Source organism: Anolis sagrei, chromosome 4, assembly GCF_037176765.1.
Source record: "Anolis sagrei isolate rAnoSag1 chromosome 4, rAnoSag1.mat, whole genome shotgun sequence".
NCBI lineage: Eukaryota > Metazoa > Chordata > Lepidosauria > Squamata > Dactyloidae > Anolis > Anolis sagrei.
The window spans coordinates 19,390,760-19,405,988 of record NC_090024.1 but is presented as its reverse complement, the minus strand read 5'-3'; the positions used below and the strand labels follow the sequence as shown (position 1 = coordinate 19,405,988).

The 15,229-nt window shown below is 42.2% G+C and overlaps 2 protein-coding genes across 3 annotated transcripts in view; one reads left to right on the top strand and one right to left on the bottom strand.

The window, feature by feature from the left end:
- The window catches only part of WASHC5 (WASH complex subunit 5), a 46,218-nt gene extending 33,899 nt beyond the window's left edge, over nucleotides 1-12,319 (bottom strand). Inside the window, exons 1-5 of one of the 2 annotated variants that reach the window (XM_067467289.1) lie at nucleotides 12,261-12,319; nucleotides 6,939-7,233; nucleotides 5,107-5,252; nucleotides 3,715-3,799; nucleotides 2,126-2,226 (exon numbers count right to left, since the gene is read on the bottom strand). In XM_067467289.1, coding sequence (XP_067323390.1) covers nucleotides 2,126-2,226; nucleotides 3,715-3,799; nucleotides 5,107-5,252; nucleotides 6,939-7,124 — 518 coding nt within the window. In that variant the 5' untranslated portion in view covers nucleotides 7,125-7,233; nucleotides 12,261-12,319. Of the gene's footprint in view, nucleotides 1-2,125; nucleotides 2,227-3,714; nucleotides 3,800-5,106; nucleotides 5,253-6,938; nucleotides 7,234-12,158 lie in introns of both variants that reach the window. The other variant, XM_067467290.1, reaches the window with a different exon arrangement.
- Nucleotides 12,320-12,355: 36 nt separating this feature from the next.
- The window catches only part of NSMCE2 (NSE2 (MMS21) homolog, SMC5-SMC6 complex SUMO ligase), a 304,600-nt gene continuing 301,726 nt past the window's right edge, over nucleotides 12,356-15,229 (top strand). Inside the window, exons 1-2 of the mRNA XM_060775865.2 lie at nucleotides 12,356-12,528; nucleotides 13,941-14,087. Of these exons, the coding sequence (XP_060631848.2) occupies nucleotides 13,955-14,087 (133 nt within the window). The 5' untranslated portion in view covers nucleotides 12,356-12,528; nucleotides 13,941-13,954. The remainder of the gene's footprint in view (nucleotides 12,529-13,940; nucleotides 14,088-15,229) is intronic.

Sequence of the window (15,229 nt, the reverse complement as noted above, 5' to 3'; positions counted from 1 at the left end):
TCATGTATTGTTCTATGAATCTTGGATTACTCAAGTTGATGTTTTATTCCTTGTCTTTGGGATTAATCAAGCTCATGATTATACTCTGCTCTTTGGATTTATGTTCATGTTTAACCGTTGCATTGGAGATTTATCTCTGGCTTTTGGGACTCCTTTTATCTTACCTATTTGGATTTTTTACTCTTTTACTGTGTGCCCTTTTTCAATAAACTGTTTATTCTTGCGTTTGGCTTCCTGGTGAGTGCTTGAGCAAGGTGAACCCTAGCTGAGGTGCAGCAGAGAACATTTCAGGCATCAAGTCATTTTATGTGATCCTCCAGTTGCTGTATTCCTTATCATTAGACATTATGATTAGAACTGATAGGAATTGTGATACAGTAACATCTGCAGGGCTGCAGTTTGTTCTCTAGAGTCAGGAGGGTGAGGTTTGCATTTAGAGCCAAGGTTTGTGGATATGTCTGGCTTTAGAATGCCCTTTAACCTCAGAGCCACCAGTGCTGTAGGGTTGCAATTCCCAGTATCACCAGTCTGAATGGTGGATAATCAAAAGTGATGGGAGTTCCAGTTTAATAACATCTGGGGACCCTAACTGGCTAAAAACTAAAGTGCACCAACCACTATCTAAAAAAAAATACAATTGGGCCTCCATATCCACAGACTCTCCATCCATGGATTCAATGGCCCTCTCAAGGGAACCATAAGGGTGGCCCTTGATGAAAATGAGTTTGACACCCCTGCTTTATACCTACTCAAGTATGATGAATGGATAGTAACACCTCCTTAACCATAGAACCCATATCCATGGTTTCACCTACCTGAACCTACTATTATTAATATTATTATTATTATTATTATTATTATTATTATTTGAAACGCAACAAGATGAGTTCACAGCAAACACTCTGCTGGCTGTTGTATTGGATCACACGTCGGACACTTCCCAAGTGTCTAAGGCTGTGTGATGTTTCGGCGAATGATGTGTGTAGATCCCAGTAAGGTGGCCTTCTGCAGCTGACAGATGGTAATTTTGTCAGCGCAGATTGTGTTTAAGTGCAGGCCAAGGTCTTTAGGCACTGCATTCTGTGCGCCGATCACCACTGGGACCACCTTGACTGTGGGGACCACCTTGACTGGCTTGTGCCAGAGTCTTTGCAGTTCGATCTTTAAATCCTCATATTGTGTCATCTTTTCCAGTTGTTTCTCTTCAATCCTACTGTCACCTGGGATTGCAACATTGACAATCCATACTATGATGATGATGATGATGATTAGAAACACAACAAGATGAGTCCACAGCAAACAAGATCACTCTGCTGGCTATTTTATTGGATCACATGTCGGACACTTCCCAAGTGTCTAGGACTGTGAGATGAATTGGTGAATTATTATTATTATTATTATTATTATTATTATTATTATTATCCTGCCTTATCTCTCCCAAAGGAGACTCAAAGGCCCAGAGAAATAATGGCAAATGAAGGAAATTTACTATGTCCTTCAGGCAAATCTATAGCATACTTCCCCTGGAAGCTACCACAGAGTTGCCCTGGAGTAGCTAGCAAATTCCTAAGAGGCTTTGAGAGTTTGGATCTTATATCTTAGGAAGGTGTGCTTAGCTCATTACTTTAGTTTTTTAAAATAACCAAACCTGTTTTTTTTATATATATATTACAAGTGACTGTATGGTTTCTGTATCCTTATAACTGATCTTGCCAGGTCCCAATCCTTTACGGCTTCGTTTTTTAATCTTGCGAGCTGATATTTATTAGTGGAAGGAGGCAGAGTGCAGCAGTGGTTTCAGTGTTGGACTGTGACTCTAGAGAACAAGGCTTGAATCCCAGCTCACCTGGGTAATCTTGGCAAGTCACACACTCTCAGTCCCACTCTCAGGTTTGCCATACATTGAAAATGACCTGAAGGCACCCAAAAAGGCTCAAAGGTGCTGGTCACTCAGTTTTATCTGGTCTGTAGTATGTGTTTTAACACTTTTCTATGTAGCTTTGAAGGGCCTTTTGCCAGAAAGAGAAAAGATATAAAACAAACACTAACATGACTTGACAATGACAAGTAACACTAGGCAGGAAAGAGAAGACGTTCAATGCAAAGGCAGTATTCCAGACTGTACCTGTATCTGTAGTAGGAAACAAGCATTCTCTCTCGGACTTCTCCTTCAATTTTCTGATCAATGACCAACAGCATGACTCCATACAAGTAGAGGGCTTCACACTATGGAAACAACAAAGAACAGCATGTTCACGCATACTACTACTACTACTACGACTAATAATAATAATTTATACCCTGCCCCATCTCATTGAGGGAACTCAGAGCGGCTGATAGCATAGGTTCATAGAATTATAGAGTTGGAAGAGACCACAAGGGCCATCTAGTCTAAACCCCTATAAGTTCCAAAGCATCATGCCGACATGATGGAGTAGATGAAATTTGGACATGAAGACCCAACTTCTAATTCCACTGAACTTGCTAGGTGGCCTTTTACCAATCAATGTTTCTCAGTCTGACCCATCTTTCTTCTGTGGCTGGCCATCTGTCAGGAGTGTTTTGGTTTTCCTGGCAAAGTCTGTTCAGAGAGGGTTTGCCATTGCCTTCCTGAGACTGAGACAGTGTGACTTGCACAACGTCACCCAGCAGGATTCCACAGCCAGATGGGGAGATTAACTATGGTCTCTTAGTATCAACAACTGTAATGACTTGCGAGAATTGGGGATTAAGAGACCTTGGACTGGAACTCTGGACTATGATTTGGATTTGCGGACCCTGACTTGGATTGTGTTAATATTTTAAGGGCCAATATTTTAAATATATTTTTAGTGCCTTTTAAATGTATTTTTAATTGCTGTTGACCTGTTATGTTAATTGTTGTGTTCTGACTGTTTCTTTGTTGGCATCTAATGACTGTCAATTGTAAACCGTCCCGAGTACCCCTTCGGGGGTTGAGAAGGATGGGATACAAATGGTCTAAATAAATAAATAAATAAATAAATACTGAAATTAAGGACTACTACACTTACATACCCCTCTCAGCCCCAAGGCAGTATATAAGTGTAGTAAATAAATAAGTTCTTAATTCCAAGAATACCACTGACCCATGCTGGAGGATGTAGAAAATGCCTACAGAACACATATTTTGCTAGACGTAAATAAATGAATTTGCAGACCCTAGTCCTGTGAAAATAGCAGTTGTACTGTATATGCCTCAGTTTCATCAGAGACTTGTAGTTTTTTTATTGTTCACTGGTTTGATGTTTTTAGATATAATGTAATGTGATGTTTTATTTTTATTTTTATTGATGTATGTATTTTATATGTGGCATCGAATTGTGCCGATTGTTCGCCGCCCTGAGTCGCCTTTAGGCTGATTTGGGCGGGGTAAAAATGATATAAATAAATAAAAATAATAGTTCTTACAGTAAACTAAGCTCATAAAGGGATTTACAGAAGTTTCATGGGGCCCAAATCTTTACAAGGGAGAGCAAATTTGAACAAACAGATTTTACAACTGCAGAATAATATGATACCTATTTCCTGGGAAGGAAGGCCTATTGAGTGCAACACAACTAACACTCATTGTGTTATTTCTCTGTTATAATGATTGCAGTTCTTTTAACCACTCTCATTTTATTAGAATTTTATTGTTTTATTATGATTTTGTGTTGACACAATGTTGTTGGCAGTAGGTACAGGAGTGCTTACCAATAGTTGTTTGCCATCCTCATTAAGGAGCACAGTTTCTAAAGTTTGCTGGATATAAACGCCTTCATTGAGGTCATCCAGGTATCTAGGTGTGATAAAAACAAATAATTTAACCTCTGGAGAAGTAGCAGCTGGGGATGTTTTCCTGCCGTGGGAATGGGATATTTTGTATATGTCTTGACATGAAAAACAAGATGGATCATATCTCTTTCAACTATGAACATAAAATCCCAATAAAATGAGTTGCAATCATTAAAATAGGTAAGGAATTATTTCCCTCAAGTTCTACTTCCCCCCGTTCTTTTAAAAAACTTGTGGCAAGTTACTTATTTGGTGAGTAAACGTAAAGGTTCCCCTTTGATATTAAGTCTAGTCGTGTCCGACTCTGGAGGGTGGTGCTCATCTCCATTTCTAAGCTGAAGAGCCGGCGTTGTGCATAGACACCTCCAAGGTCATGTGGCCAGGATGAATACATGGAGCACCGTTACCTTCCCGCAGAAGCAGTACTTATTGATCTACTCACACTTGCATTTTTTCAAACTGCTAGGTTGGCAGAAGCTGGGCCTAACAGTGGGAGCTCACCCCGCTCCACATTTCTTAAGGTTGGCTCTGCATCTCGTGGTGCCAGAGCGCCGACTGTTCAGCACCTCCCAAGTCACCCAGTCTTCTGTGTGTCCAGGGGGAAATCTCTCATCTAGTATTAGCCATGGGTTGATGTTCCGGGTTTTAGCCTGCCACTTTTGGACTCTCGCTTGCTGAGCTAGGCCTAACAGTGGGAGCTCACCCCACTCCCCATTTCTTAAGGTTGGCTCTGCATCTCGTGGTGCCAGAGCGCCAACTGTTCAGCGCCTTCCAAGTCACCCAGTCTTCTGTGTGCCCAGGGGGAAATCTCTCATCTGGTATCAGCCATGGGTTTTAGCCTGCCACTTTTGGACTCTCACTTGCTGAGCTGGGCCTAACAGTGGGAGCTCCCCCCCGCTCCCCCATTTCTCTGCATAAACACCTCCAGGGTCATGTGGCTGGCATAACTGCATGGAGCACTGTTACCTTCCTGCTGGAATGGTATCTATTGCTCTACTCACATTTGAATGTTTTCTAACTACTAGGTTGACAGAAGCTGGGGCTAACAGTGGGAGCTCACCTAACTCCCCAGATTCGAACTGCCAGCCTTTTGGTCAGCAAGTTCAGCAGCTCAGAGGTTTAACCCACTGAACCACCATGGGCTCTGGTGAGTATAACTTCCGAAATCAACAGGCTACTAGTGGGATTTTATGTTGATAGTTGTTGATGCCACACAAGACACATTGGGATGTAAAGACAGACATGGAAATATAGTTGAGAAGGAACAGGGAGGTAACTGTTATTAATACGAGTACATTAAATATCAGTTACCTGTTTAAATCCACTATATATTTGTGGACGCTTTGGAATGCCTGATAAAATCTCGTCAAGATTTCAATGTTGTTTTCACGGAATTCATCGTCGAGATCCTGGAGGTCAGGTTTGGCTTCTAATCGTCCTTCACAAGTCTCAGGTCCCTAGGAAAAGGAAATAGTTTTTGAAACATAGATAAGAACAAAAATATTATGTTGAGCATCTGAAAAACAAAATGCACTTTGGATGTGTGCATATGGCATTCGTGCATTAAAAATACGGTACAGCTCACATATCCATTCATAGGGGAATTGTCATGTAAATATCTGATATGCAGAATGTATTTTTATTCACTGGACGAAATTTGGCACGAATACCCAATATGCCCAAATTTGAATACTGGTGGGGTTGGGGGGGGGGGGGGATTGATTTTGTCAATTGGGAGTTCCTAATGCCTCAACCCCTTAATACAGTTCTTGATGTTGTGGTGACACCCAACCATAACATTATTTTTGTTGCTTCATAACTGTAATTTTGCTACTGTTATGAATCATAATGTAAATATTTGATATGTAGGATGTATTTTCATTCACTGGACCAAATTTGGCACAAATACTTGATACACCCACATTTGAATACTGGTGGGGTTTGGGGGGGGGGTTAATTTTGTCATTTGGGAGTTGTAGTTGCTGGGATTTATAGTTCAACTACAATCAAAGAGCATTCTGAACTCCATCAATGATGGAATGAACCAAACTTGGCACACAGAACTCAGAAGACCAAGAGAAAATACTGGAAGGGTTTGTTGGGCATTGACCTTGAGTTTTGGAGGTGTAGTTCACCTACATTGAAAGAGTGTTGTGAGCGTAAACAATGACGGATCTGAACCAAACTTGGTACAAACACTCAATATGCCCGAATGTGAACACTGGTGGAGTTTGGGGGAAATAGATCTTGACATTTGAGAGTTGTAGTTGCTGGGATTTATAGTTTACCTACAACCAAAGAATATTCTGAACCCCACCAACGATAGAATTGGAGCAAACTTCCCACACAGAACCCCCATGACCAATAGAAAATATTTAAGGCCATCCAGTCCAACTCCCTTCACCAGGGCAAGAAAACGTAATCAAATACTGTTTACCCACAAGCATAAAGAAATTACATATATTAGAAACCAACACTTTCTCATTACTTTGTTTTCCAGATCACCAGACTGGGCCACAGCAACGCGTGGCAGGCGACAGCTAGTATCTATATAAATAAAAATGTAATGTTCGTGGGATTAACATAACTCAAAAACCACTGGAAGAATTGGCACCAAATTTGGACACAAGACACTTATCAGGCCAACGAGTGACCATCACTTATAAAAACACTGAAAAACACAGCAGAAGGGACTTAAAAAGCCAAATAAGCAAAAAGACGCTACAGCGTATGCACAAAAATGAAACACTGAACTAAAGGAACACCTCTATAACTCTGCTACCCTGATTAGGTTGTGATCCTAACAGTTCATGATCTATGCTCCGATGATCAGTGATCCTAACAGGTCATGATCCATTATCCCCAATAATGGACAGAGTTAGGGTTTGGGAATCACAGTCCTAGCTGATATGGAGGTCTTGTTATACTCTTTCAAGTATGGCTCATTTTAATTACAGAATAAAATAACCCAGGAAGAGGGGAAAAGTTAAAACGAATTCTCTACCTCACTACCTATGAGGATGCTTGCCATAGATGCAGGCGAAACGTCAGGAGAGAATGCCTCTAGACCATGGCCATATAGCCTAAAAAAAGCCTACAACAACCCAGTTAAAATGAATTCTTCAGAACAGCTAAATTCTTACCTTGAAGTAACTGAAATCAAATATGATATCCCCATATTTCTGCTGATCGGCTTTGTCTCGGAGTCGGAACACGCTTGGAATGAATTCTGACAGTCTCAGGAATTCTGCAATTATTGCATTTCCACAAGAGACGATCCTCAGAATGGCCTGCCCACAGTGATTATTTTCAGCTAGGAAGTCCAACATGGTGAAGGGACAACAGGCCTTCAGAGGTGTCTTTTTCAATTCAAGCCCGTCTTTTCACTCTTTGCGTTATCTGATGGCAGGTGCATTGCGGAGTGCTCCTTTAGGAGACCTAAAAATCATGAAACACAGAATATATTCTTGATTTTTCTCTTTTTTTTCTTGGAGGCTGTAAAAAAAAAATCATACCTGGTGTGATATTATTGGAATGAGAGTCTCTTTTCTTGACTGTGTATACAACAAGTATAATATATGGAAATAAACATGGCAGTGTTCATTGGAAATAAACATGCTAGCGTTTACACAAGTGTTTGTGTCCTAACTTGAAAGCTCCATTTGCTACCAGTGCTATAGTTTGATGATCTCATATTAAACAGAAATCAAAACACACAGCCAGATCCCAGACTATACCTGAAAAATAAAGCAACCCCAAGAATAGAAAAGCTGTCTATTCTTGACTCAGTATACTTGGCTTTGGTTTCCTATACATGGCTGTGTCTACATTGTAGAATTAATGTAGTTTGACACCACTTTAATTGTTATGGCTCAACCTATGGAATCTAGGATTGGCCCTGCCCACGGTGATCATTTTTAGTGTCTTAATATTTCGATTTTATATTGTTGTGTTGTTTACTTACATTGGTTTTGTATTTTACGTTATTTTATTTTCTAATTTTCTGTTGTGTTTTTGTGTTATATTGTTTTTACTGTATTGATGGGCGTGGCCTCATGTAAGCCGCCCCAAGTCCCCTTGGGGAGATGGTGGCGGGGTATAAATGAAGTTTTTATTATTACTATTATTATTATTAGTAGTAGTATGGTAAGGCACCAGCACTCTTTGGCAGAGAAGGCTAAAAATAAACCTTGTAGAACAACAACTCCCACAATGTCACAACATTAAGCCACAACAATTAAAGTCGTGTGAAACTGCATTAATTCTATATTGTAGTGGGAATCATTATACTTTTCAGATATGGTTGGACTGCAATTCCCAGCAACTCTAGTTTGCATATTCAGTGGTGAGGAATGTTAAGAGTTGTAGTCCAACATCAACTACTAAGGAGGCTGTTCAGGTCCTGAACCGCTGCTTGGCCGCTGTGACAGTCTGGATGAGGGCAAACAAACTGAAATAGAATCCAGACAAGACAGAGGTACTCCTGGTCAGTTGCAAGGCCGAACAAGGCATAGGGTTACAGCCTGTTTTGGATGGGGTTAGGCTCCCCCTGAAGACACAGGTTCGCAGTCTGGGTGTGATCCTGGATTCATCGCTGAGCCTGGAACCTCATGTTTCGGCGGTGACCAGGGGAGCATTTGCACAGTTAAAGCTTGTGCACCAGCTGCGCCTGTACCTTGGAAAGTCTGACTTGGCCACGGTAGTCCACGCTCTGATTACATTCCAAATAGACTACTGCAACGCTCTCTATGTGGGGTTGCCTTTGAAGACGGTCCGGAAGCTTCAACTAGTCCAACAAACTGCAGCCAGGTTGCTAACAGGAGCAGCGCTCAGGGAACATACAACCCGCTTGTTGTGCCAGTTCCACTGGCTGCTGGTTTGCTACCTGGCCCAATTCAAAGTGCTGGCTTTGGCCTATAAAGCCATAAACGGTTCTGGCCCAACTTACCTGTCCAAACTTGTCTCCCCTTATGGACCATTGAGGACTCTAAGATCATCTGGGGAGGCCCTGCTCTCGGTCCCGCCTTCGTCTCAAGTACGTTTGGTGGGGACGAGAGACAGGGCCTTCTCAGTGGTGGCCCCTCGGCTATGGAACACCCTCCCTAGGGAGATTAGATCTGCTCCCTCCCTCTTAACGTTTCGGAGGCAAGTTAAAACATGGCTGTTTGAGAAAGTGTTTACCAATGCAGAGTAGCTAATATAGGAAATCGAACGATTTGACAATGGAACTGGACAATGCTTGATAATGAGACGCTAATGATGTTGTTTTTATTGTTTTTGTGGTGTTTTATATTGTTTAATGTTTTAATCTGTATTATGTTTTTATATGTACTAATTTGTTGGAAACTGCCTTGAGTCACCGAATGGCTGAGAAAGGCGGTTTACAAATACAGTAAATAAATAAACAAATAGAAGGTTGTATAATTTCCAATTTGTTTTAAGCACATGTGCCTTGAAGATTTATCATTATTATTACCAACTACTTCCCAATGAGAGTCTGACCAATATTGCTCAATATTTCTTCTCTTCCTGTCACTAAGGCAAGCCACTTCCCATCCGCACCCATACTGGAGTTGCATTAATTCACCATCTTTCTGCATACTAAACCTCTTTTACCATGCTTCAACATAAGAGAAAGTGTGTTATTATGCAGTTATACAAGTTTCATTCCATGTTAACTCTCATGGTTCTACACTAAGGTCTTCTGGGATCTGTAGTATGTTAGGTGCCTGAGAAGAGAGGCACTGAGGAATCAATCAGTTGAATTCTGCAACCTGAAATGGCTTAAAGGCTGCAGCTACATAGTATGGAATTGTGAAATCTGTAGTTATAGCCCTATCAGAAAAGTTAACTTATACATTAAGATTAGCAAAAAGATAAATAAAAGATCTATTTGATAACAAGTGGACACCATTCACCTGCTTCATATCCAAAAGTAATGGCAAATTCAGAACATCAAACAACCAAGAAAGACGTGGATGAACAATTAGTAAATATATTAGAATAACCAATATATGCAATGGGTGAAATTAGAATAGAACGGACAAGAGCTGCATTTTTATAATGTTGTCTAAATGATGTTGGGAAGTAAGGAACCTGTATAGGTCTGGGAACAGATGATGTAACAAGGTAAGTGTGCAATAATAATAACAATAATAAATAATATATTGTAATAATAATAATAATAACCTATCTCCCCGAGGGGACTCAAAGCAGATTCCAGCATGTAAACAGACACAGAAAAACATTCAATACCTCTGAAACACAATGGAACACAAATACAAAGGCAAAGGCTTTCCCTTTCATCTCCGGCTCTGGAGGCAGTGCTCATCTCTGGCTCTGCGGGGAGGTACTCATTTCCATTTCCAAGCTGAGGAGCCTGCGTTGTCCATACATACCTCCTGGTCACGTAGCCATGACTTCATGAAGCGCCAATTTACCTTCCTGCCAAGGCGGTACCTATTGATCTACTCACATTTGCATGTTTTCGAACTGCTAGGTTGGCAGGAGCTAGGGCTGACAGCAGGAGCTGAACTGCTAACCTTCAGGTCAGCAAGCTCAACAGCTCAATGGTTTAACCTGTTGCGCCACCATGGTGTGTGTGTGTATCTATATATAATGCATTATGTATGTGTGTGTGTGTATATATATATATATATATATATATATATATATAATAAAGTGTATAATAATAATATTAATAATAATATGCATTAATTATACAACCTCCCTGCTGGGGGCCCCAGTGGCACAATGGGTTAAATTGCTGAAGTGCTGAACTTGCTGACCGAGAGGTCAGCAGTTCAAATCTGGGGAGTGGGGTGTGCTACCGCTGTTAGCCCCGGCTTCTGCCAACTTAGCAGTTCGAAAACATGCAAATGTGAGTAGATCAATAAGTACTGCTCCAGTGGGAAGGTAACAGCGCTCCATGCAGTCATGCCGGCCACATGACCTTGGAGGTGTCTATGGACAACGCTGGCTCTTTGGCTTACAAATGGAGATGAGCGCCAACCAGAGTTGGACACGACTGGATTTAATGTCAGGGGGAAACCTTTACCTTAACCTACCAGCTGGGGCATTTTAGGGTTCGTCTACATTGTAGAATTAATGCAGATTTAACTGCCTTGCCTTAATGCTATGGCATCAAGTGAATTGTCATTTTACAAGTCTTCTGTCCCAAAGTGTGTTGGTGCCTCACCAAACTACAACGCCCAGGATCCCATTGCACTGACCCACTGCACTTTATTTATTTGTCGTGTCAGGGCAACCAGTCAATTATATTACATTTCTAACAGAACAAAGCAAACAAACAGACAAAATACAAAATTTGTGAGTTTGGTAGTTGATTAAATGTCCTTTGACCAGTATCTGGCCACTTGGAGTGCTTCTGGTGTTGCTGCAAGAAGGTCCTCCATTGTGCATGTAGCGGGGCTCAGGTTGCATTGCAGCAGGTGGTCAGTGGTTTGCTCTTCTCCACACTCGCATGTTGTGGATTCCATTTTGTAGCCCCATTTCTTGAGGTTGGCTCTGCATCTTGTGGTGCCAGAGCACGGTCTGTTCAGCACCTTCCAAGTCGTCCAGTCCTCTGTGTGCCCAGGGGGGAGTCTCTCATTTGGTATCAGCCATTGGTTGAGGTTCTGGGTTTTAGCCTGCCACTTTTGGACTCTCACTTGCTGAGATGTTCCAGCGAGTGTCTCTGTAGATCTTAGAAAACTATTTCTAGATTTAAGTCGTTGACATGCTGGCTGATACCCAAACAGGGGATGAGCTGGAGATGTCTCTGCCTTGGTCCTTTCACTATTGGCTGCTACTTCCCGGCGGATATCAGGTGGTGCAATACCGGCTAAGCAGTGTAATTTCTCCAGTGGTGTAGGGCGCAGACACCCTGTGATAATGCGGCATGTCTCATTAAGAGCCACATCCACTGTTTTAGTGTGGTGAGATGTGTTCCACACTGGGCATGCATATTCAGCAGCCGAGTAGCACAGCGCAAGGGCAGATATCTTCACTGTATCTGGTTGTGATCCCCAGGTTGTGCCAGTCAGCTTTCGTATGATATTGTTTCTAGCACCCACTTTTTGATTGATGTTCAGGCAGTGCTTCTTGTAGGTAAGAGCACTGCATTAATTCTATAGTATAGCTGCACCCACCCACCCCTGGTGTCAATAACCAACCAGTTTAATGGGGAATTATTTCCCAACCAACCCTCCCCAGTCCTTTTTCATTGCCCTGCATAGACCTTGCAAGCTCTCTTTCTACCAGGAAGATAGTAAACAAATCCCTTCCTCTTTTTTCCCCCCTCCACCTCCAATTTTGTTTTGTTATATAATTATTTCTTTCTCCCAAAAATGCAAACAGCTGACCTGATCCTCTTCCAGCAGCAGAAAAAAAACAAGAGGTTGGAATTCAGCCTGGAATTTGCAGGAAACACCCAGAGAAAATGCAAGAAGAGAAAGCAAACCCACCATTCAGCAGCCTCTTCCTCTCGCCTTGCATCACATGGGAGCTTTCTCAGGTCATGTGAACCAGGCTCTGGGTGATGCTGATCCGCTTCCCTTTTGGACAGGCTCCTCCTCCTCCTTTTCAAGAGCAAATGGGTGTCTGGATCCGGATCCAGCAGTGGAAAGAGACCCAGAGAAAGGGAGCAAAGGGATCCCCTTCTTTTCTAAGCCCTGCGCCTCCCTGCAAAAATTAAAAAAAGGAAAGGCAGCCCAAGAGCCAAGGCTTTGCAAAGTAAGAAGTTGCTGCTGGGTGGATTGGATGGAAGCTTGGATGCATCTACATTGCAGAATTAACGCAGTTTGGCACCGCTTTAACCAGGAGTTCTTGCTCTTTGAACAGCTAAAGACCTTGCAAAACTCCCCCAACTCCTCCAAATGTATTTGGACACAGCATTCCTTCCAAAACTTGTTCTAGTTATGCCAGCAAATGTTTAGTTTGAGCAAAGAGAGAAATAGTTTTGACTTTCACAATTATAAGAGAAAAAGTGGGCTATAAATCAACATAATAATAATAATAATATGTATTATTATTTGAAACATAACAAGATGAGTCCACAGCGAACAAGATCACTTTCCTGGCTGTTGTATTGGATCACACACAGGAAATATTATTATTATTAGAAACACAACAAGATTGGTACACAGTGAACAAGATCAGTATGCTGGCTTTTGTATTCAATCAGTGCAGATTGTTTTTAAGTGCAGGCCAAAGTTTTTAGGCACTGCGCCCAGTGTGCCAATCACCACTGGGACCACCTTTTTCTAGCTTGTCACAGAGTCTTTGCAGTTCTGTTTATTAATGTTACATTTATTATTATTGTTATTATTATTATTAGAAACACCACAAGATGAGTCCACAGTAGACACTCTGCTGGCTGTTGTATTGGATCACACGTTGGACACTTCCCAAGTGTCTAGTCTTGGTGAATAATGCGTGCAGATCCCAGTAGGGTGGCCTTCTGCAGCTGGCCGATGGTAATTTTGTCAGTGCCGATTGTGTTTAATTATTATTATTATTAGAAACACCACAAGATGAGTCCACAGTAGACACTCATCTTCCCAAGTGTCTAGTCTTGGTGAATAATGCGTGCAGATCCCAGTAGGGTGGCCTTCTGCAGCTGGCCGATGGTAATTTTGTCAGTGCCGATTGTGTTTAATTATTATTATTATTAGAAACACCACAAGATGAGTCCACAGTAGACACTCTGCTGGCTGTTGTATTGGATCACACGTCGGACACTTCCCAAGTGTCTAGTCTTGGTGAATAATGCGTGCAGATCCCAGTAGGGTGGCCTTCTGCAGCTGGCCGATGGTAATTTTGTCAGTGCCGATTGTGTTTAAGTGCAGGCCAAGGTCTTTAGGCACTGCACCCAGTGTGCCAATCGCTGATCAGGACCACCTTGACTGGCTTGTGCCAGAGTCTGCAGTTCGATCTTTAAATCCTCATATTGTGTCAGCTTTATTTATATTTATTATTATTATTATGGAGCCCCCAGTGGAGCAATGGTTAAACTCCTGTGCCAACAGGACTGAAGACCGACAGGTCACAGGTTCTAATTGGGTTCCATGTTGGGAGGAAGGTGGGATGCCAATATAATAAATGAATACAAATATATAATAATAATACATATATTTTTCCCCCAGGAAATTAGACCAGAATGTCTAGCCAAAGTGTGGTCTCCTTTGCCGGCGTGGATACATGCCTTTCCTCTCTGAAACACTGCCAGTCCTATATAAGTACCGGAATGGAGATGGCTACCAAGGTTGCTTTTGACCTTGTGGAAAATCGCAGTGAGTTTCTCTCATTTTTTGAACAAATAGCTTTATTCTTGCTGCAATCACTTCTCAGGGTTTCCTATCTGTCCTGGAATGCTCAGGGAAAGAAATGAGCGCTATCCATCTTTAATGTGTCGTTGAAGGCTTTCATGGACGGTATCAATAGGTAGCTGTAAGTTTTCAGGGCTGTATGGCCATGTTCCAGAAGCATTATCCCTTGCGCCGTGCTACTCTGCTGCTGAGTATGCATGCCCAGTGTGGAACACATCTCACCATACTAAAACAGTGGATGTGGCTCTTAATGAGACATGCTGAATTTTCACGGGGTGTCTGCGCCCTACACCACTGGAGAAATTACACTGCTTAGCCGGTATTGCACCACCTGACATCCGCCGGGAAGTAGCAGCCAATAGTGAAAGGACCAAGGCAGAGACATCTCCAGCTCATCCCCTGTTTGGATATCAGCCAGCACGCCAATGACTTAAATCTAGACATAGTTTTCTAAGATCTACAGAGACACTCGCTGGAACACCTCAGCAAGCGAGAGTCCAAAAGTGGCAGGCTCAAACCCAGCCCTTCAACCAATGGCTGATACCAAATGAGAGACTCCCTCCTGGGCACACAGAAGACTGGGCGACTTGGAAGGCATTGAACAGACTGTGCTCTGGCACCACGAGATGCAGAGCCAACCTTCAGAAATGGGGCTACAAAGTAGAATCCTCGACATGCGAGTGTGGAGAAGAGCAAACCACTGACCACCTGCTGCAATGCACCCTCAGCCCTGCCACATGCACCATGGAGGACCTTCTTGCAGCAACACCAGAGGCACTCCAAGTGGCCAGATACTGGTCAAAGGACATTTAACCAGCTACCAAAGTCACAAGTTGTGTATTTTTCTGTTTGTTTGCTTTGTTATGTTAGAAATGTAATATAATGGACTGGCTGCTCTGACACGACAAATAAATAAATCTCCTGTCGTTTCGCCTGCATCTATGGCAGGCATCCTCAGAGGTTGTGAGGTCTTTAATCCATCTTTAATCTGGTGGGAACTCGAACTCCCCTTTCTGAGTGAGAGAGTTTGGCCAAAACAGAAAAAAATAATTTCCACAGCAGTGGTTCCCAACCTGTGGTCTGTGGACCACCAGTGGTCCACAAGG